Source organism: Delphinus delphis, chromosome 10 (assembly GCF_949987515.2).
Source record: "Delphinus delphis chromosome 10, mDelDel1.2, whole genome shotgun sequence".
In the NCBI taxonomy this organism is placed as follows: domain Eukaryota; kingdom Metazoa; phylum Chordata; class Mammalia; order Artiodactyla; family Delphinidae; genus Delphinus; species Delphinus delphis.
The window spans coordinates 62140701-62164861 of NC_082692.2; the positions used below are offsets into that span (position 1 = coordinate 62140701).

The 24161-nt window shown below is 39.9% G+C and overlaps 1 protein-coding gene across 2 annotated transcripts in view; it reads left to right on the top strand.

Annotated features, from left to right (window-relative positions):
* LARS2 (leucyl-tRNA synthetase 2, mitochondrial) overlaps window positions 1-24161 on the top strand; it is a 162234-nt gene that overhangs the window by 20732 nt on the left and 117341 nt on the right. For both annotated transcript variants that reach the window (XM_060022329.1, XM_060022328.1), the window contains exons 4-5: window positions 13546-13637; window positions 16422-16482. In XM_060022329.1, the coding sequence (XP_059878312.1) occupies window positions 13546-13637; window positions 16422-16482 (153 nt within the window). The remainder of the gene's footprint in view (window positions 1-13545; window positions 13638-16421; window positions 16483-24161) is intronic.

Sequence of the window (24161 nt, forward strand, 5' to 3'; positions counted from 1 at the left end):
TGAGTCATATGGTAGTGCTATTTTTAGTTTTTTAAGGAACCTTCATACTGTTTTCCATAGTGGTTATATCAATTTACATTCTCACCAACAGTGCAGGAGGGTTCCCTTTTCACCACACCTTTTTCAGCATTTATTGTTTCTAACTTTTTTGATAATGGTCATTCTGACCACCGTGAGGTGATACCTCATTGTAGTTTTGATTTGCATTTCTCTAATAATTAGTGATATTGAGCAGCTTTTCATGTGCCTCTTGGCCATCTGTATATCTTCCTTGGTGATGTCTACTTAGGTCTTCCGCCCATTTTTTAACTGGATTGTTTGTTTTTTTTGATATTGAGCTCCCTGATCTGTTGGTATATTTTGGAGATTAATCCTTTATCTGTTGTTTCATTTGCAAATATTTTCTCCCATTTTGAGGGTTGTCTTTTTGTCTTGTTTATGGTTTCCTTTGCTGTGCAAAAGCTTTTAAGTTTAATTAAGTCTGATTTGTTTATTTTTGTTTTTATTTCCATTACTCTAGGGGGTGGGTCAAAGAAGATCTTGGTGTGGTTTATGTCAAAAAGTGTTTTTCCTCTGTTTTCCTCTAAGAGTTTTATAGTGTCTGGCCTTACATTTAAGTCTTTAATCTATTTGGAGTTTATTTTTGTGTATGGTGTTAGGTAGTGTTCTAATTTCATTCTTTTACATGTAGCTGTCCAGTTTTCCCAGCACTACTTATTGAAGAGGCTGTATTTTCTCCATTGTATGTTCTTGCCTCCTTTGTCATAAATTAGATGCCCATATGTGCGTGGGTTTATCTTTGGGCATTCTATCCTGTACCATTGATCTATATTTCTGTTTTTGTGCCAGTTCCGTACTGTCTTGATTACTGTAGCTCTGTAGTATAGTTTGAAGTTGGGGAGCCTGATTCCTCCAACTCTGTTTTCTGTTCTGAAGATTGCTTTGGCTATTCAGGGTCTTTTGTGTTTCCATACGAATTGTAAGATATCTTGTTCTAATTCTGTGAAAAATGAATGCCATTGCTAGTTTGATAGGGATTGCATTCACTCTGTAGATTGCTCTGGGTAGTATAGTCATTTTCACAATATTGATTCTTCCAATCCAAGAACATGGTATATTTCTCCAGCTGTATGTCATCTTTGATTTCTTTCATCAGTGTTTTATAGTTTTCTGAGTACAAGTCTTTTGTCTCCTTAGGCAGGTTTATTCCTGGGTATTTTATTCTTTTCGTTGCAGTGGTAAATGGGAGTGTTTCCTTAATTTCTCTTTCTGATTTTTCGTTGTTGGTTTATAGGAATGCCAGAGATTTCTGTGCATTAATTTTGTATCCTGCAACCTTACAAAATTCACTGATTAGTTCTAGTAGTTTTCTGGTGACATCTTTAGGATTTTCTATGTATAGTATCATGTCATCAACAAACAGTGACAGTTTTACTTCTTTTCCAATTTGTATTCCTTTTATTTCTTTTTATTCTCTGATTGCTGTGGCTAGGACTTCCAAAACTATGTTGAATAAGAGTGGCGAGAGTGGACATCCTTGTCTTTTTCCTCATCTTAGTGGAAATGCTTTCAGTTTTCACCATTGAGTATGATGCTTGCTGTGGGTTTGTCATATATGGCCTTTATTATGTTGAGGTAGGTTCCCTCTATGCTCATTTTCTGGAGAGTTTTTATCATAAGTGGGTGTTGAATTTTGTCAAAAGCTTTTTCTGTATCTATTGAGATGATCATATGATTCTTATTCCTTAATTTGTTAATGTGGTGTATCACTGATTGATTTGCATATATTGAAGAATCCTTGCATCCCTGGTATAAATCCCACTTGATCATGGTGTATGATCCTTTTAACGTGCTGTTGGATTCTGTTTGCTAGTATTTTGTTCAGGATTTTTGCATCTATGTTCATCAGTGGTATTGGTCTATAATTGTCTTTTTTTGTGATATCTTTTTCTGGTTTTGGTATAAGGTTGATGGTGGCTTTGTAGAATGAATTTGGGAGTGTTTCTTCCTCTGCAATATTTTGGAAGAGTTTGAGAAGGATTGGTGTTAGCTCCTCTCTAACTGTTTGATAGAATTTGCCTGAGAAGCCATCTGGCCCTGGACTTTTGTTTGTTGGAAGATTTTTTTTTTTCAGCTTTATTGAGGTATATTTGACATAAAATTACAAGACGTTTAAAATGTACATCTTGGTGATATGATGTATGTGTACATTGTGAAAGGATTCCACCCATCTCGTTAATCAACACATCCATCACATCACGTATTTATCCTTTTTGGGGGGGAGGAAGGAACATTTAAGTTCTACTCTTTCAGTAAATTTCAATTATACAATACAGTGTTATCACTACAGTTGCCATGTTTTTCATTACATCCTCAGACCTTATTCATCTTATAACTGAAACTTTGTACCCTATTACCAACCTCTCCTTATTTCCCCCACCCCCGAACCGGGCAACCACTTTTCTGCTCTGTTTCTAGCCTTTGACTTTTTTTTTTTTTTTTAAGATTTCACATATAAGTGATTCTATGCAGTATTAGTCTTCCTCTGCCTGGCTTATTTTAGGTTAATTACATTTAAAAAGCATTCCAACCCATGTCCTCAAAAGCTGTATAATCTTCCTTTACAAATCAGAGTTTTTATTTAAATTGTATAAAAACCATATATGGTTTGCATTACTTTTTCTTATTAGACATCAGGTGTTTTTTGTTTTTTGTTTTTTGTTTTTTTTTTTTTTTGCGGTACGCGGGCCTCTCGCTGTTGTGGCCTCTCCCGTTTCGGAGCACAGGCTCCGGATGCACAGGCCGAGCTGCCATGGCTCATGGGCCCAGCCGCTCCACGGCATGTGGGATCCTCCCGGACCGGGGCACGAACCCGCGTCCCCTGCATCGGCAGACGGACTCTCAACCACTGCGCCACCAGGGAAGCCCTAGTCATCAGTTTTATACACATAAGTGTATACATGTTAATCCCAACAGCTCAATTCATGACACCAGCACCACCACCACCCCGCCACTTACCCCCCATGGTGTCCATATGTTTGTTCTCTACATCTGTATCTCAATTTCTGCCCTGCAAACCAGTTCATCTGTACCATTTCTCTAGGTTCCACATATATGTGTTAATATACGATATTTGTTTTCCTCTTTCTGACTTACTTCACTCTGTATGACAGTCTCTAGATCCATCCACGTCTCTACTAAGGACCGAATTTCGTTCCTTTTTATGGCTGAGTAACATTCCATTGTACATATTTACCACATCTTCTTTATCCATTAGTCTGTCGATAGGCATTTAGGTTGCTTCCATGACCTGGCTATTGTAAATAGTGCTGCAATGAACATTGGGGTGCATGTGTCTTTTTCAGTTATGGTTTTCTCTGGGTATATGCCCAGTAGTGGGATTGCTGGATCATATGGTAATTCAATTTTTAGTTTTTTTAAACAACTTCCATACTGTTCTCCATAGTGGCTGTATCAATTTACATTCCCACCAACAGTGCAAGAGGGTTCCCTTTCCTCCACACCCTCTCCAGCATTTGCTGTTTGTAGATTTTCTGATAATGCCCATTCTAACTGGTGTCAGGTGATACCTCACTGTAGTTTTGATTTGCATTTCTCTAATAATTAGTGATGTTGAGCAGCTTTTCATGTGCTTCTCTGCCATCTGTATGTCTTCTTTGAAGAAATGTCTATTTAGGTCTTCTGCCCATTTTTGGATTCGGTTGTTTGTTTTTTTAACATTGAGCTGCGTGAACTGCTTGTAAATTTTGGAGATTAATCCTTTGTCAGTTGTTTCATTGCAAATATTTTCTCCCATTCTGAGGGTTGTCTTTTCGTTGTCTTTATGGTTTCCTTTGCTGTGCAAAAGCTTTGAAGTTTCATTAGGTCACATTTGTTTATTTTTGTTTTTATTTCCACTACTCTAGGAGGTGGATCAAAAAAGATCTTGCTGTGATTTATGTCAAAGAGTGTTCTTCCTATGTTTTCCTCTAAAAGTTTTACAGTGTCTGGTCTTACATTTAGGTATCTAATCCATTTTGAGTTTATTTTGGTGCATGGTGGTCAGGAGTGTTCTAATTTCATTCTTTTACATGTAGCTGTCCAGTTTTCCCAGCACCACTTATTGAAGAGACTGTCTTTTCTCCATTGTATATCCTTGCCTCCTATGTCATAGATTAGTTGACCATAGGTGTGTGGGTTTATCTCTGTGCTTTCTATCTTGTTCCATTGATCAACATTTCTGTTTTTGTGCCCGTACCATATTGTCTTGATTACTGTAGCTTTGTAGTATATTCTGAAGTCAGGGAGTCTGATTCCTCCAGCTCTGTTTTTTTCCTCAAGACTGCTTTGGCCATTTGGGGTCTTTTGTGTCTCCATACAAATTTTAAGATATTTTGTTCTAGTTCTGTAAAAAATGCCATTGGTAATTTGATAGATTGAATCTGTAGATTGCTTTGGGTGGTATAGTCATTTTCACAATGTTGATTCTTCCAATCCAAGAACATGGTATATCTCTCCATTTGTTGGTATCATCTTTAATTTCTTTCATCAGTGTCTTATAGTTTTCTGCATACAGGTCTTTTGTCTCCCTAGGTAGGTTTATTCCTAGTTATTTTGTTCTTTTTGTTGCAGTGGTAAATGGGAGTGTTTCCTTAATTTCTCTTTCAGATTTTTCATCATTAGTGTATAGGAATGCAAGAGATTTCTGTGCATTAATTTTGTATCCTGCAACTTTACCAAATTCATTGAGTAGCTCTAGTAGTTCTCTGGTGGCATCTTTAGGATTCTTTATGTATAGTACCATGTCATCTGCAAACAATGACAGTTTTACTTCTTTTCCAATTTGTATTCCTTTTATTTCTTTTTCTTCTCTGATTTCTGTGGCTAGGACTTCTAAAACTATGTTGAATAACAGTGGTGAGAGTGGATATCCTTGTCTTGTTCCTGATCTTAGAGGAAATGCTTTCCGTTTTTCACCATTGAGAATGATGTGTGCTGTGGGTTTGTCGTATATGGCCTTTATTATGTTGAGGTAGGTTCCCTCCATGCCTACTTTCTGGAGAGTTTTTATCATAAATGGGTGTTGAATTTTGTCGAAAGCTTTTTCTGCATCTATTGAGGTGATCATATGGTTTTTATTCTTCAATTTCTTAATATGGTGTATCACATTGATTGATTTGTGTATATTGAAGAATCCTTGCATCCCTGGGATAAATCCCACTTGATCATGGTGTATGATCCTTTTAATGTGTTGTTGGATTCTGTTTGCTAGTATTTTGTTGAGGATTTTTGCATCTATATTCATCAGTGATATTGGTCTGTAATTTTCATTTTTTGTAGTATCTTTGTCTGGTTTTGGTATCAGGGTAATGGTGGCCTCATAGAATGAGTGTGGGAGTATTCCTTCCTCTGCAGTTTTTTGGAAGAGTTTGAGAAGGGTGGTTGTTAGTCCTTCTCTAAATGTTTGATAGCATTCACCTGTGAAGCCATCTGGTCCCAGACTTTTGTTTGCTAGAAGACTGTTAATCACAGTTTCAGTTTCATTACTTGTGATTGGTCTGTTCATATTTTCTATTTCTTCCTGGTTCAGTCCTGGGAGGTTATACCTTTCTAAGAATTTGTCCATTTCTTCCAGGTTGTCCATTTTATTGGCATAGAGTTGCTTGTAGTAGTCTCTTAGGATGCTTTATATTTCTGTGGTGTCTGTTGTAACTTCTCCTTTTCCATTTCTAATTTTATTGATTTGAGTCCTCTCCCTCTTTTTCTTGATGAGTCTGGCTAATGGTTTATCAATTTTGATTATCTTCTCAAAGAACCAGCTTTTAGTTTTATTGATCTTTGCTATTGTGTTCTTTGTTTCTATTTCATTTATTTCTGCTCTGACCTTTATGATTTCTTTCCTTCTGCTATCTTTGGGTTTTGTTTGTTCTTCTTTCTCTAGTTCCTTTAGGTGTAAGGTTAGATTGTTTATTTGAGATTCTTCTTGTTTCTTGAGGTAGGCTTGTATAGCTATAAACTTCCCTCTTAGAACTGCTTTTGCTGCATCCCACAGGTTTTGGATCATCGTGTTTTCATTGTCATTTGTCTCTAGGTATTTTTTGATTTCCTCTTTGATTTGTTCAGTGATCTCTTGGTTATTTAGTAACGTATTGTTTAGCCTCCATGTGTTTGTGTTTTTTACCTTTTTTTCCCTGTAATTCATTTCTAATCTCAGAGCCTTGTGGTCAGTAAAGATGCTTGATATGATTTCAATTTTCTTAAAAATTTACTGAGGCTTGATTTGTGACCCAAGATGTGATCTATCCTGTAGAATGTTCCATGTGCACTTGAGAAGAAAGTGTAAACTGCTGTTTTTGGATGGAATGTCCTATAAATATCAATTAAATCTATCTAGTCTATTGTGTCATTTAAAGCTTCTGTTTCCTTATTAATTTTCTGTTTGGATGATCTGTCCATTGGTGTAAGTGAGGTGTTAAAGTCCTCCACTATTATTGTGTTACTGTCGATTTCCTCTTTTATAGCTGTTAGCAGTTGCCTTATGTATTGTGGTACCCTTATGTGGGTGCATATATATTTATAATTGTTATATCTTCTCCTTAGATTGATCCCTTGATCATTATGTAGTGTCCTTCCTTGTCTCTTGTAACATTCTTTATTTTAAACCCTATTTTATCTGATATGAGTATTGCTACTTCAGCTTTCTTTTGATTTCCATTTGCATGGAATATCTTTTTCCATCCCCTCACTTTCAGTCTGTATGTGTCCCTAGGTCTGAAGTGGGTCTCTTGTAGACAGCATATATATGGGTCTTGTTTTTGTATCCATTCAGCCAGTCTATGTCTTTTGGTTGGAGCATTTAATCCATTCACGTTTAAGGTAATTATTGATGTGTATGTCCCTATGACCATTTTCTTAATTGTTCTGGGTTTGTTTTTATAGGTCTTTTTCTTCTCTTGTGTTTCCCGCTTAGAGTAGTTTCTTTAGCATTTGTTGTAGAGCTGGTTTGGTGGTGCTGAATTCTCTTAGCTTTTGCTTGTCTGAAAAGCTTTTGATTTCTCCATCGAATCTGAATGAGAGCCTTGCTGGGTAGAGTAATCTTGGTTGTAGGTTTTTCTCTTTCATCACTTTAAGTATATCCTGCCACTCCTTTATGGCCAGCAGAGCTTCCGCTGAAAATCAGCTGATAACCTTATGGGGATTACTTTGTAATGTTGTTTTTTGTTTTTCCCTTGCTGCTTTTTTTTTTTTTTTTTTGGCAGTACGCGGGCCTACTCACTGTTGTGGCCTCTCCCATTGCGAAGCACAGGCTCCAGACGCACAGGCTCGGCGGCCATGGCTCACGGGCCCAGCCGCTCCGTGGCCTGTGGGATCTTCCCGGACCGGGGCACGAACCCGTGTCCCCTGCATTGGCAGGCGGACTCCCAACCACTGTGCCACCAGGGAAGCCCTCCCTTGCTGCTTTTAATATTTTATCTTTGAATTTAATTTTTGTTAGTTTGATTAATATGTGTCTTGGTGTGTTTTTCCTAGGGTTTATCCTGTATGGGACTCTCTGTGCTTTCTGGACTTGGGTGACTATTTCCTTTCCCATGTTAGGGAAGTTTTCAACTATAATCTCTTCAAATATTTTCTCAGACCCTTTCTTTTTCTCTTCTTCTTCTGGGAACCCTATAATTTGAATGTTGGTGTTTTTAGTGTTGTCCCAGAGGTCTCTGAGATTGTCTTCAATTCTTTTCATTCTTTTTTCTTTATTCTGATCTTATTTTCACCATTTTGTTCTCCAGCTCACTTATTTGTTCTGTTTGAGTTATTCTGTTTTTGATTCCTTCTAGTGTATTTTCCATTTCTGTTATTGTGTTGTTCATCTTTGTTTGTTTATTCCTTAGTTCTTCTAGATCTTTGTTAAACATTTCTTGTATTTTCTCAGTCCTTGCCTCCATTCTATTTCCGAGATTCTGGATCATCTTTACTATCATTACTCTGAATTCTTTTTCAGGTAGATTGCCTATTTCCTCTTCATTTATTTGGTCTTGTAGGTTTTTACCTTGCTCCTTCATCTGTGACATATTTTTTTGCCATCTAATTTTTTTTTTTTTTTTTTTTTTTTATGAGTGGGATTGTGTTCCTGTCTTACTGGTTGTTTGGCCTGGGCTTCCAGCCCTGGAGTTTGTAGGCTATTGGGTAGAGCTGGGTCTTGGTGCTGAGATGAGGAACTCCATGAGACCTCACTTGGATGAATATTCCGTGGTGTCTGAGGTTCTCTGTTAGTCCAGTGGTTCAGACTCGGACCTCCCACCACAGGATCTTCAACCCAACCCCAGGCTCGTGAACTAAGTTCCCACAAGCTGCCTGGGGTGGCAAAAACAAATAAATAAAATGAAGAAAAAGAACAATAACAAAGTAAAAAATAAAATTAGCCTAGGAAACTAACAGATATGTTAGGAAGAATATAAAAATAAAGTTATAGATGCATCAACAACTTGAAGGTACATCAGTACCACAACAGTAAAAAAAGTGGAGGAGGGAAAAGAAAAAAAAAGTGGGGACGGGGAAGGCCTTTGCTGTGGAGGGCAGGGCCTAAGCAAAGGCAAGGTTTGGGTAGTGGGTGGGGCCAATGCTCAGGATCCGTGGGGCTGGGAAAGGCCCTGGGGGCTGTGGGGGGGGTGGAGCTTAGGCTCAAGGAACAGAAGGGACCCAGGTGTGCCCCCCACCTCTGGTCTCAGATGGTAGGGGACCTCACCTGGGAGCCCAACAGGCTTCCTGGACTGAGTGGGTGGGGCAAACGCCCTCTTCTCCTCTCCTCTGGTCTGGGAGGGCCCCTCCTGCGTGCCTCTACTGATCTCCCTAGCCTCCCTCCTATGCCCCCAAGGACCGACGCAGCCTGGAGTGGGGTTTGGAGGGCAGGTACCGGCTTGGGAGCTCAGCAGGCTCCCCTGCCCAAGTGGGCCAGGCGATCCCGCTCTGCTCCTCTCCCACGCTTCCCAGAGAGTCCCTCCTGCCTGCCTCTCCTGATCTCACCAGCCTCAGGGGCGTCAATCCTGTCTGACCTCCACTTCTTCTCTGCCCTCAGCCCCACTACGTCCTACCAGTTCACTTTGGGGTTCCTCCTGTCTCCTTGGGCATCAGAGTCCCCCACCAGCAGCAGGCAGGTGCCCTAGTTATGGGGAGGCGCTAACTCTGCGTCTTCCCACACCACCCTCTTGACTCTTCCTTCCCTAACTATATTTTCATAGACAGCTTGGGGTAACATGTGAACTAAGAATATATTTTCATGTTAATTTCATCTGAAAACAAAAATAGAAGTGAATAAGTATATTACATAAATCCAGACTGATTTTTTGACTGTCTCTGTATTGACTTTATATTTAAAAACATGGATGGTAACCTAACAATGTTAATAGGCAGAAACATTGAACTGGTGCCATTTTGGCAGTTCCAATGAAGAAACCAAGTGGTAATTAAGTTTTCCCCTTTCTTGTGGAACATGGTTATACAACAGTTACATTATTCTGCCAGCGAAGTAGCCCTAGGAGAATTAAAGCATCGCTGGAAGCTGTACTCTAGTGTTATCCATGGAAGTATTTCAGAACTTTCTACTAATCAAGCACAAATCCCCAACATGGGATTATTATTATTTTTAGCTGTTGAAAATTAAAAAGAAAAAGAAAAATATGTGCAGGAAATGTTTTTCATCTATGGGTTAAGCAGTACTCAAGAGAAAGCTGTATTCTAAAGGGTGAGAGTTTTAGTCAGGATTCTTGGCTACCAGGGACTGAAACCCAACTCAGACCAGTTTAAGCAAAAAAGGAGGTTTTGTGTGTTTTTACAAATCCTGGTGTAACTCACAGAACCAAAGGAAATGTTGTAGGAATGGGGCCCACTAGGAATTAGGCCCGCGTCCTGGGAGCACATCAGTATCCCTAGTCTCTGCTTCCCATTTCTGCATCTGTCCACATGCCAGCAGTATTTTCTTAGACATCTCCACCAGGTGCTCCCTCTGTGGCCAGAGGGGTGGGTTTTGTGATTCGCCGCCTGCAGCAGGACCATATGAAGTAGGAGGAGGAGCATTTTGCCAGAAGGGGAGGGTGCTGTTTGGAAAGATGAAACACTTTGGGTAGGACACATTTAGCAAGAGGAAAAGAGACCTCAGGTCTGAAAGATCAACTGGATTGGGTTATGTTTTGACAACTTCCTGAAACTACATAGACTAGATATTCCTAGGGAATGTTAGAATCTTTTTAAAAGACATGTATACACACACACACGTACTTACATATTTTGTACAGATGTCCATGATACGTTAAATGAAAAAAAGGTCATAAAATAGTGTATGACAGGTTCTATTTCCATAAAAACAAACCATCCACCTCCTATATATATATATATATGTATGTGTATCTTTGTTTGAGTGAAGAGAAAGGTGTGGAAGGATACAAAGGCTGATATTGTTGGTTACATCAAGGAGTTGAGAATAGGAGTTGGGGCTGGGGGAGATGATCAGCTTTGCCTTTATATATCATGTATTGTGTCATTTCACTTGTTAAAATAAGCTTGTGTTATGCTCGTAATTTGAGAAACATCCAATTAAGGAAAAAGAAGAGGAGCCTATTCCGTCTGACCTCAGGAGCGTGGATGCAGGGATTGAATGTGATAGCTTGGGAGTCATGTCATTTTTTTTTTTTGGCTGTGCCGCATGGCTTGCAGGATCTTAGTTCCCTGACCATGGATTGAATCCGGGCTCTTGGCAGTGAGAGCGCGGCGTCCTAACCACTGGACTGTGAGGAAATTCCCCGGGAGTCATGTTATCTTAGGCTGGCAGGCCAGGGCATTCCACTCTTCCCAGATTTCCAGGACTGGGAAGCACGGCAGAGGATGTTGCAAACCAGACTGGAGCAGCAGCAAACTGGAGAGATCCACAGCACTGTTGTTCACCAAGTCTGTATCCCGTACAGAAAGCAGACCTAAGTGGATCAGACCTACCACCACCCCTGATATAGCAAAATCTCCTGGGCAGGACCCTTCCTACCCAGCACACAGATGGCTGCTTCTGCTCATGGACTACCCCTGCTCCAGTCAGCCATGGCAAGAACAGCTGGGCTACTTTCAAATGAAGCACCTGATCTGAGCCACTAATTATGCGCGAAAGCAGAACTGATGCGCCCCTTTCATGGAAAAGAAGGCCAAACGGCTGGCCCTTTGAGCCTCATGGTCTGTTCGGTTTGGTTAAGAACTTCCAATACCTGGCACTAACCTGCTACAGAGGCTTTTATCATAAGTAACACACCCTTAGGATTGTACATGGATGAGGATGTGTGTGAGGTCGAGGGGTCTCCCTGTCTGTTGTCACAGAACCACCATAATGAATGTGGCTAAAGAGACATGGGCTGAGGTCCTGACGAGGGAATCGGTGATGTGCGATGTTCTGAGGTGCTGAAGATCAAACAGACAACGGCAGCTGCCACTGCAGCCAGCCCTGCCATTTACTGGGTGCCTGGACTGTGCTGGGTGCACCACATACATCTTAGTGTGTAATTCTCAACGATTTGGGTGGCTGCTTTCAGTCACAGTTGATAGTTGGGACTCAGGGTAAGTGATGTGCCTCAGGTCCCACTGCCAGTAAATGGCAGGTTTGGGTTAGGACATTTCCCCCCAAACCACACAGCCTCCTGAGGAGCGAGCCTTTATTGCATTTCCCACTCACTAGCCAAAGGAGTTAGAGCAGCTCTGATTTTAGATGCATGGTCTTCATTCTTGAGATGGAATTGTTCCATCAGAACTAAAACCTAATTAAAAAATAATAATGTGCAGAATGGAAGGACGATGTAAGGCAAGTGGCTTCTGCCACTGGGAGGGCCATGCCTGTTCTCTTACTGCCACCTGCTAAGAGGGACTAGGGAGAGAACGGATCTGGGCACTGGGATTCGAGTGTGAACCCAGTTCGGGACACTAAATTGTAGGTGCTTATGGACCTGAGGCAGAGGTGGCCATGGGTGATACTCATTTGCATCTCAGAGAGTCTTTGAACAAGACAGAAAGATGGAAGAAAACTCTAGGTGCACAATGAAAAAAAAACAACACACAGAAATAATATGATCCCAATTGTTAAAAATTGGATATAAATTTACCAAATAACAGTTATGTATGGCTATATGGTAGAATTAAGGGTATTTTATTTTCTTCTGAATATTTTTCTCTGTGTATCAAGACTATTTGTAGTGAACATGCATTATTTCAATAATCAGGGGAAAAAGTTATTTATAAAAGAAAATGAGACCTGTTTCTTTAGTGGAAAATGTCCCATCATGATATGGGCGGGTGATAAGGTAGTGCCAGTAAGTGTGTCTGAGTGTCCATCACTATCCAAGATGTATGTGAACAGAAGCTCAGGTTCTCTGCATGATTACAAACAAACACAAACAAACAAACAAACTCAGCTTGTGGCAGTTGACAGATCAGGAGCTTGATAGGAAGTAAGAAGGCCAGCTGTAAAGGGCTGTTTTCTAGAAATACTGGAGCCTTCTCAGGCCATCCTCACCCACAGGCAAGCTTCAGAAATATGGCTCTGGGAGAAGCTGCGGTTATGGCTTTGTGGCTGAAAATCAGCATTAGAGAAGGGTAGGAGTCTGAGTTTTCAAAGCAGGTGTCCTGCCTGGGGGTGGGTAGAGAGCCCAGCCTTCTGAGTCTGTCCCTTGATGCCACAGCTTGTGTTTCAAGCCATTATTCCCATTCATGGCATGTAAGTTAGGTTGAGAGAACTTCCTATTGAAGCTGCCAGCTGAGCTGTGACTGGTCATCCATTTGCAGAAATGAGTGCCTATCCTGGTCTGAAGTAATTGCTTCTGGTGTGACCTAGCTGGGCTGCTTACTCTTGTTGGTCCATCGTTGCTTGGACTGTCAAATAAAGGAGTGGGGATGGAGGATATGTTTCAAAAGCTTCTTCGAGCTCTGAGATCTTAGGATCCCCTGTTCTTTGGAAAATGGAAATATCTTATAGGAGGTGATTCAGAGTGGCTTATTGTACACTTCAAAAGTGGCTAGTGTGACTGAGGAACTGAATTTTAAATTTTAATTAATTTTAACTAATTTAAGTTTAAATTTATATAACCACATGTGGCTAGGGGCTACCCTATTGGACAGCACAACTCCTTAACTGGAAAATCTAACACGAGGTGAGCATTTTGAATGCCTATATATATTTTTATATATACCTATTTTTGAAATTAAAAGAAACTTTTTATAATGTCAGAAAAACGCTTTGGGTTCATTACACACAATACAGACAAGAAGAAGAAGAAAGTAAAAAATAGTCACGAAAATACCTACTCAGAGATAACTGCTATTGGCACCTTGGTGTATAACCTTCTAAATTCTCTTCTGTGCTTACGTCTTAGATAGCCAGCTGGCTTTCAAAAGCATAGTTTGAAATCATCCAGGAAAGGGATAAGATGTGTTAGAAAGAGAGAATGCCTGCTCATTGCCCAGAAGAGAATACTGATAAAGATTTTAGCAATCTGCCACGGCTGATGTTTCCTTTCTGGGTGCTAGGTTATCAATCCCATGGGATGGGATGCATTTGGATTGCCTGCCGAAAATGCTGCGATCGAGAGGAATCTACATCCAGAAAGTTGGACACAGAGGTATGTGTTTACAGGCATATTCAAGCACTTGTATACAGAACCCTTAAACAATTTTTTTAACCTGTGCACAAGAAATAGAAAGTAAAGCAAACAAAACATTGCAGTCTGCCGAGCAATAAACAGTATTGTCTGTATTTGGTGTTTGCCTTTTTACACACTGTATTCTTATCTAAGAAATAACAAAGAGGGTTTGGATATCATTCATGTGTTCATTTTGATGCTTTGTTATTTAGTTATTCTTCCTTTGAGTATTTGCGTTTGGAAGGAAAAAGGAGAAGGAAAGGGTGACATTTGTTAAATTTCTACAGTGCTCTTCATCTTCGTGACTGTAGTTTGAGCCATATACAAATTCCACATTATAATTTTCTCTGCAGATTCTGTTAATTTTTTGCCTTCACCATTCTGAAGGAAGAGGAACTTAGATATTCAGCGAGGAAATATATGGCCAATTTATTCTGGGTGTGGCTTTCTCCAAGGAGGATATACTCTCAGTACCCACTGTGCCTCAGGCTTCCATGTACTTGTGGGCCAGCAGTGCCCATCCCTCTCCCTCCTGATAAAGCCTTGAGGGCCTTATACCAGAACCCAGCAGAATGTTCTGGGCTCACTCCAGCCCCTTTCACAAAGCCTTTCCTCACCCTACCCGGTTCAAAGTCTATCCCCATTGTCTTTCACCTCCCTTTGCTTTATCTTGCCCAAGGCTACATTGTAAAAAGAAATATCTTCTGCACCATCTATTTGTCTTTTTTCTTCCTAATCCCTAGTTTCCACTTTTCCAATTATGGTTAATTCTAGAGTAACGGGAGTGATGAAAAAAGGAGGAAATAATGATTTAAATAAAATGGGTCAAATATGGTATAAGTTTGATGTAAGCTAGGCTAGGGATTGGCAAATTCCATGGGCCAAATTTGGCCCTGCCTGATTTTGTAAATAAAGTTTTATTGGAACACAAGCCACACCCATTTGTTTATATATTGGTCATGGCTGCTTTCATGATACAATGGCAGAACTGAGTAGTTGTGACAGAGACCATATGGCTCACAGAGCTGAAAACATTTACCATCTGGTCCTTTACAGAAAGTTTGCCAACTCCTCCAAGGAGGAGTAGTATGCTCCTCCAACTAGAGCATAGCAGTAAAGAAGATGGCCCCTGAATCAGGCCACATAGGTACAAATCCTGCCTTTCCTTCTTCCTAGCCATTCACCTTGAGCAAATTACTTAACCTCTCTCCGCCTCAGTTTATTTATCTGTAAAGGAGGGATAGTCATAGTTCCTACCTCTTATGAATGGATAAAGATTAAGCACTGTCTTAGTCAGCTGCTATAACAAAAATACCATAGTCTGGGTGGCTTATAAACAACAGAAATGTATTTCTCTCAGTTCTATAGGCTGGGAAGTCCGAGATCAAGGCACTTGCAGATTTGGTGTCTGGTGAGGACCTGCTTCTTGGATCATAGACAGCTGTCTTCTCTCTGTGTCTTGACATGGTAGAAGGGGCAAGGTTGCTCTCTGGAGTCTCTTTTATAAAGGCACTAATCCAGTTACCTCTCATAGTACCTTTGGTTACCTCAAAATACCATTACGTTGGAGATTAGATTTTAACATAACAATTTGAGGGAGACACAAACGTTCAGTCTGTTGCAAGCACTTTTCTGCAAAATGCTTAACACGAGGCTTGGAATTAAAATAAGCTATTGTTAGCTAATCAGAGATCACCTAGAGAACTTCTTCATGGTTTTCCATATTTTCAGTCTGCTTGTACTGAAAGGGGACACAGTAGAAATTAATTAGTCCTTTTTCTTTAAAAAGAAAAAAGAGGACCTAGAGATCATCATATTAACTGAAGTCAGACAGAGGAAGACAAATATCGTATGATATCACTTACATGTAGAATCTAAAAAAATGATACAAATGAACTTACAAAACAGAAATAGACTCACAGACATAGAAAACAAATTTATGGTTACCAAAGGGGATAGTGGGGAGGGGCAGGGGGAAATAAATTAGGAGTTTGGGATTAACATATACATATTACTGTATATAAAATAGACGAACAACAAGGACCTATTGTATAGCACAGGGAACTATACTCTGTCTTGTAATAACCTATAATGGAAAATAATCTGAAAAATATATTTATATGTATATATGTATAACTGAATCACTTTACTATATATCTGAAACTAACACAGCACTGTAAATTAACTATATTTCAATAAAAAGTTAAAATTTTTTTTAATTTAAAAAATTTAAATAGAAAAAAGTAAATAATATTTCATATTATATTAAAGTTGATTAATTTACTTCTCTCCTCTTTTCCAATTGTTGGAGAGTTTTCGGTTTTAGGTTTTGATTGACAAAGCACTGTATGGCTCCTCCTGGATTCCCGCAATTTGTATGTTAAGATTTTTCTTTTCAGTCGCTTTTAAATTTGTAAATGCTTGGCTTAAATTTGTGCAGAATACAGGCATATGGATGGGCCAGGAGTGCACAAATCAGAAGGGTTGCCTTCCTGAATGGCCTGGGAAAGGGTTAGTCCCTAGGACCAAAGACTATCATGGTTTTTAGTGGCTTTTGCAAGGGTCCAAAGAATAGATGTCTTCTACTAGGCAGATATTTTCACGGATTCTTAGTAATTAATTTCTTCGCCAGGGCGAAACAACACTTAAAGCCCTTTGGAATAATCTAGACTTTTCCAGTTTCCTTTTCACATTCTCAAAGTGTAGTTTGTTTATGGCTTTTCCTGTTTCTAAAATCCAAACTCTTTTCCCTTTGTTTCGCAGTAATATTAGACACATGAGGAAACAACTTGATCGACTGGGCCTGTGTTTCAGCTGGGATAGAGTAAGTCACCTTTTTCCTGGAAGGTCTTTATTTTAACCAAGGTCCTGATTGAATGGGGGATTGTGCACATTTACTTTATCTTCCTTCTCTTCAGGTTGGGAGGAAGGAGGAAAAGAAGGGTGGCAGAAAGCAGGAGGGAAGGATTAGCACTCCACAAATAAAAAAGTATCCCCAGTGGATAATTTGCCTGCAAACAAGTAATTTTCTGTGGGATTAAGCTAAGAGAGTTAACTTCTTATTTAACTTCACAGTTGGCTATTATTTATGTGTGGCAAGAGCTTTGCACAAGGATTTCTCGTGTTCTCAGCAATAGTTTAAAAAGACTATTGGAATCTATGTAAAAGTGATTAAATGTCAACCCATGTGGTCCCTTTAGGTGATTAGGTGTAGGCTGATGGATCATTTATCTCTTTTGTTCCATGTTTGGAATTGAGGCTTATAACAAAAAGCCTTTTGGTATAAAATGTTTTCAAACTGTGTATTAAACCACTGGAGAATTCCAGACCTGGGTGGAGTTCAGTGAAGACCACCTGGGTGTTAGGAACACCCACACTAAATACGGCTGAGCCCTTTAAAGCTCTGGCCAAAGACCACCCCTTAGACATTGATGAGTGGTCTGTTAGGTAAGATGAACTCTTGCTTGTCCTCTCCACGAACCAATGTCGTGATCTCTCTTAGCATCCCACTAACTCCACAAAATGCTTTTCATTGCTGGGTCTGTCAGGTTCAAGATCATATCCTTTTACTCACGCGAAGCACCTGGAACAAACCCAAATGCAATCACCTTCTCCTCCTCCCCCATAATTTCTTAAATGATTGCGATTTGATGAGTACAGTAAAAAAGTGAAAATCAGACACGTTTAAACAGTCCCTGCTTTTTTCTTTTTTTCTTTTTTAGCTTCTTTAGATAACGTCATGGGTTGAATCAAGTTCTTGTTGTAGCACTGATGCCATTTTTATCACTAACTTGCAAGGTCACCAGGGTTTCATATGGTAGAGGTGTGAAAAAGTCCTGGTGCCTGAGTCAAGTTGTCCTGAGGAGCCAGTGGGGAAGTGCTGATGAAGAATGAACTGCATTCTAATGTGGAGAGAACTGAGTAATGCCCTCAGCTCTCCAGAGATGCGTTGGTAAATTCCTTGAGAGTAGAGATGGGCTTGTTAACCCTCTAGGATGAGAACTAGCCTAGTCCTACGCAGGAACAGCAACCATAAATAGTTCAAAAATTAATGCATTGTTTTCCTGATTATCATAGAAGATTGGAATATGCAGAAAAGTATAAGGAAGAACATAATGTGGTTAACCACAATGTGGTTAATTTAACGTCCTTGTATGGTTCCTTGTAGTCTTTTATTCTGGAATATTATATAATTTACTTTTGCAAAATAGAATTCATAATTTGTGTTTTTTATTTTGCTTTTTTTTACCTGCTATTCATGAACATTTTCCCAGTTTATTAAATATTCTTTGGAAAAAGTGACTTTTTATAGCTGTGTAGTTTTCCATCTTATGAATGTATCATGATTTATGTAACCTACCCCTTATTATCTTATGTTTAGATAGATTCTAATGTTCCTCTGTTATAAATATAGGTTCTCAATCACTCTTGTAAAAATCTGAAGTCCAGAAAGCTGTAAAAGCGAAAAGTTTTTCCATAACTCATTTGCCTGCAAAACCTGACCTGAACTGATGTTTATCTCACTTAGAATGAATATTCATATATTTTACTCTAGGAATAGTGATGTAATTGATTACTAGGTGCTCTCCCAGACCTAGTTAGGTAAATATACTGTTACCTTTTCATATCCAAAAGGTCTTAGTTCTGAAGCACCACGGTTGGACCACAAGCATTTCAGATAAGGGATTTTGAACCTGTTAGTGCAGGATTGTAGATAAATATCACCACCCCTTCTATCAGTGTCTAATAGTTACTGAACAATTCCCATGGGCCAGGCACCCATAATTCTCTCTTCAGATCTCTAGAAAGCTCTAAAATGTGGGTGATTTTATTGACATCGTTTTATTGCTGGTCACCCAAGTGGCAGGGCTGGGCTAATCCACTGGCCACTTTATGACTGCTGTGCTCATCCCCCGCACTTGGAGCAGATACTTTAGTACACATATTTTATTTCCTTAATATGACTTCTCAAAAAACCATGAGCAAGTTTAAAGCTTACAGTACTTGAATTTAAAGATACTTAAAGGTATAATTTGCTTATGTTACTTTGCTATTGCCAAATTATCCTCCATAAAGGTTATACATATTTACACTCCCAAGTTATTATATAGTTGTTTTCACCTGTACTTCTTTTGTTATTAGTGATGAGTTTTTCCCGTGCTTTTAATGAATGTTTGAATTTGGGGAGGGAGTGTGTGTGTGAATAATCTAATCATGTCTTTTGCCCATATAGTTAGAGGGTGTTTGTCCTTTTCTTAATGATTTTCATTTTGTTACAAATATTTTCCCTCAATTTATCATTTGCCTTGCATTTTGTTTGTAGTGGGATTATTGTTAGCACACAAATATGTACTTGGAAAGGCCTTTCAGATAAATACATTTTTATTCTCAATCTTTTGTTTAATTTTTGCATTTAACTCAACTGGAATTATTTTAGTATATGATATAAGATAAGGAATTCCTCCTTTTTCTGAATAACCAATTGTTTCTTTGATTTTCAAACATTCTTTTCCTCATTGATTTAAAAGGCTAACTTTATTATAACCATCTTCTTTTACACTGTTATTATACACTAAGTTCTGTTTCTGTTCATTTGATCCATTTATTACTATGTCATTGCTAAGCTATTTTTAGTTACAGTTGCTTTATAATTGGCTCTAATACCAGGTAACAGAAGTTTCTTCTTATTGTCTGATACTGACAGTGCCATCCCTACTATCTTGTGTTTCTGTTTCCTTGATATATTTTGCCCATTTGAAAACAATTTTATCCTTTATTTGTTGAATTCTTTTGGTGCATCACTTGTGGATACAATTAATTTAAAAAAATTGAAAGATGGACAAAGCATATGGGGGAACCTTTTAGCTAATCTAAAATCTTTGTCTGTAACAGGGAAGTGTAAGCTATTTGTATTTATTTTTATAACTAGTATAGCAATTCTTTATTGTGCTAAAAGATAGCTGTAAGGGTCTTAAACCATGTGTTTAGTATCAACATAAAAAATAAAACAGAACATATGTTTTTGCCTCCCATGTGTCAATAAGATAAGGAGATTAGCTGGCAGCGTTGGGTCTTCATTGCTGCACGCAGGCTTTCTCTAGTTGCAGCGAGCAGGGGCTACTCTTTGCTGCGGTGAGTGGGCTTCTCATTGTGGTGGTTTCTCTTGTTGCGGAGAATGGGCTCTAGGTGCATGGGCTTCAGTAGTTGCAGCACGTGGGCTCAGTAGTTGTGGCTCGTGGGCTCTAGAGCGCAGGCTCGGTAGTTGTGGCACGTGGACTTAGTTGCTCTGCGGCATGTGGGATCTTCCTGGACCAGGGACCGAACCCGTGTCCCTTGCATTGGCAGGTGGATTCTTAACCACTGTGCTACCAGGGAAGTCCCACACTTTCCACTTTCTAAATCTATTTTCCAGAGGTTTTTTTGGGTATGTTCTGAGATTTTAGGCCTAATTTCTTCTTCTTCTTTTTTTTAAAATTAATTAATTAATTAATTTATTTTTGGCTGTGTTGGGTCTTCATTTCTGTGCGAGTGCTTTCTCTAGTTGCGGCAAGCAGGGGCCACTCTTCATCGCGGTGCGCGGGCCTCTCACTATCGCAGCCTCTCTTGTTGCGGAGCACAGGCTCCAAACGCGCAGGCTCAGTAGTTGTGGTGCACGGGCCTAGTTGCTCCGCAGCATCTTCCCAGACCGGGGCATGAACCCGTGTCCCCTGCATTGGCAGGCAGATTCTCAACTACTGTGCCCCCCAGGGAAGCCCCCTAATTTCTTCTTATTGAAATTTTTCTTATCATGTATCATTCCTTAAACATAGATATTTGCTTTTGGTTTTAGAATCATTTTCATAGCAAATTACTTTAACTGAATGCTTCTTAACTAGTTTCAGTGCTCATCATAGACCTTATAGAGCATGATCTTGTAGAGCATGATTGCCCATTTTCACAATTTAGCTTCATGAAAGAAAATGTTCAGATATTTTAGCTCTTGCTTTGAATCTTCCGATATTACATGTTATTTTCATAATGGAGAATGACTTTTCATTGCTTTCACCTATGACCAGCAACTTACTGGGGTATGGAATTCTTTTTTCTTTCAAATCTCTTCAGTAGACCTTGATCCTTGATTTACTGTCTTAAAAAAAATACAAATTATAGACTTACAGGAAGTTGCCAAGATAGTATAGACAGATCCTATGGACCCTTCACCCAGTTTCTGCCAATGATAACATTTTATACAACTACAATATAATATCAAAACCAGGAAATTAACATTGGCACACTACTATTAACTAGAGTACAAATTTTATTCAGATTTCACCAGTTTTTATATGTACACACAGTGTGTGTGTGTGTGTGTGTGTGTGTGTGTGTAGGAGTAGTAGTAGTAGTTCTGTACAATCTAATCACATGTGTAGATTTATGGAATGACCACCATCTGGCCCATTGACCTCTGATGGAGAAGTCTGAGGCCAGCCCAGATCATCTCTTTGTAGTACAGTGATCTTTCTACCCTCGTTTTGATGCTTGTCGGACTCCTGTCTCTGCCTTTTCCATTTAAAATTTTCATCAAAGTGTAGCTCAGTGTCCATCCTTTCATTTTAATTTTGCCTGGTGCTTGGTGACCACTTTTGATCTGCAGTGTAGGTATTTCCTCCTGTTGGTTTTCTAGACTCTCTTTCTCAAGAACACTGACTTAGAGTGTTTGCTCTATTCACTGTCCTCCATTGTTTTCACCATCTTTCTCATGATTTTGGTCCCTTTGTTCTTCTCTACCTTTTGGGAGAACTCATGTTTGCTTTCCACATCACTGATTCAGTTTCTATTGAACCAGGGCTGCTTTATATGGTTTCTAATGCAGATAGTGATGCTGTTGTATTTTTAGATTGATTCTTAGTGTTCCTTATCTCATTCAGTTCCCATTTTCTTTCTCAAGCCTCTTGGCCAACTGCTTTTTTTTTCTTCTTATTTTGCTATCTTATCTCATTTCATAGACTGTGTATGTTCAAAAATTTTCTTGAGAGTACAAGGTGATGCTCTTGAAAAATTATTTTTGCTTCTTGTAATAAATCTTTTTACAAGTTTGAAATGCTGTGCTCTCCTTGTTTGTTTCAGAAGCTTTTCATAGACACCTTGTGGATTTTTCCCCCATTTCCTGAGTGAAGTGGACTAGTGTATCAGTTTAGGGATCCATCAGCATGAGGGGAGCAGAGTGGAAGCTCTGTCATACTCTCTGCCTCATTCATTTCTGTCCGGGTTCAGGGAACCCATAGCTTCTGGGGCATCTTTCTCTTTGCTCTGATCTTTACCTGGGTGTGAGTTGTGGTATCACAGATGCCCCTATGACACCCTGACTGCTTCAAATGTTTCTGAGGCACCACAGACAGGCGTGTCCAGTTGGTGGGGTTTTTACCTGCTCTGTAGCCCACTCTCCCCTCTGGATTTGCCGTTTCAAGTAAGGGGTGCCAGAGCCCTGCTTCTCAAGAACCCAGTCTGTCCTTAAGAGGGGGAGATGCTATTTGACTTACGGTATTTTTCTTCAACCTAGTCCCATCTGCCAAAATTCCTTGTCATTTCTGGCATGTCAGTGGCATCTCTGTTATTTCCTGTATTGGTGCAGTCCCCTCGGCCCCCATCTTTATATTCTCTTGGTCTTTTTTTTTTTTTTTTGCGGTACGCGGGCCTCTTACTCTTGTGGCCTCTCCCGCCACGGAGCAACAGGCTCCGGACGCGCAGGCTCAGCGGCCATGGCTCACGGGCGCAGCCGCTCCGCGGCATGTGGGATCTTCCCGGACCCGGCCACGAACCCACGTCCCCTGCATCGGCAGGCGGACTCTCAACCACTGCGCCACCAGGGAAGCCCTCTCTTGGTCATTTTAATGGGAGTAATGGAAACAAGTTTAGATACATGTGTTCTTGACGCCATTTTCCCCAGAAATCCACCAGTGCTTTTTAAGGAAACCTTTACAATCTGATTGGTCATATAGAGCAGCAGAGTGAGGAGGTACAGGAATAGTTTATTTAATTGACAAGGCAGATCTGTACCCTTTGCAAATAACAATCCTAAAGTCCCATAAAAACTGGATAATTAAGCAGATGGGTATCTGACAGTTAACAGAATATTTAAAAAATACGATGGCTCAGAAATGTTATCTTCCTCCCCCAGGTGGAGAAAGCTAACTTGAAAACGTAGGTCATGGACTCATTCTTCCTGTCTGCCTGGATGGGAATCCCTGTAGGAATGGTCCAGCTCGGGAGCTGCATTTTCATCTTTCTTACAGAAAATGCTTAATTCTCTGAATTAAAAGGAAAAAAGTATACATTTCTTGAATTAATGGTGAGCCAGAATGATAATCAAATGATGTCTTTTAGCTCAGCACTGTGTTTCACTTTTTCAGATATTATTCCGCAAATAGCTTGTATCATCTCGATTTGGAAAGTAAGAAACTGAAAGCTGAATTTGAATAGTTGAACATCTACTAAGGGAAGAGTGAAGAGGAGATAAAATTCCAAACTGTGCAGTGAGAGAGATCAGACATGTTTTTTTGTGGAGCACTTCCTTTGTGGAATAATTGGCAGCCTTTCTGGAAAGGGTGTGACCCTGCATTCTGCTCTCATGGGTTCAGATTATGGCCTTGGTGATCATGCACTGGTCCTAGGAGATGCCCCCGTGAGTTCCTTGTGACAGTGACATAGTTAGCTTCTAAGTTTTGTGGTATGGCCCACTGAGGCAAGTGTGTCTCTGACTTTGATCTCTACCATCTCACCAGTGCTCTGGTGCCTGAGCTGGTTCTGGACCAGGCCTTGGCTGTGTTTTGATTGACATAGACTCTGGGGCTTGATTTTTATCAGGAGTCATCTGGATAATTATGTGGGGAGCAGTGCCCTAGGAGTTCCCTTCAAAACCAGACAAGTATACGAAAGGAAAAAAACATCCAAACCAGACAGGATTCAAAGTAATGCCTGTGGAATCTGCGAGAGCAGGGCTTTATTAGCTGTTTATGGTGCTTGCTGAGCAATCCCCAAACACTCATACTCCAATGTAAAATCAAAACAAAACAGGAACATAGGACTGGGCATAAATGATGTTTGGATTAACTTTTCTTGTCTCCTTTACTAGAGTAATCAAGAGTTGACTCTGCTGAGTTTCTTTACTATGGAGATCTTATGAAATTTTATTTGCACTCATTTTCACTGGATTTTAAATTCCTGTGTTTGATTTCCTTCTCGTGTTTCTCCATTCTGCCTTCTCTACATGTTGGTGCCCAGTAATAAGACTGATGGCTTTGCCCATCAGTCCCGTTGGGGCCAGGCAAACATAGGAATTACTGCCCCCAAGACAGTCATCCATTGAAACGAACTCAGTGTGCCCCCCACCACGTTCCCCAAAGGCTGAGCGGGCTAACGTGGATGTGTAGTGTGGTTATCCTGGAGCAGTGGAAGAGGCACATCGGAACTGGGCTCCATCAGAATTTTTACTGGGACAGGCTTTTATGATGTCGAGCTTTTCCA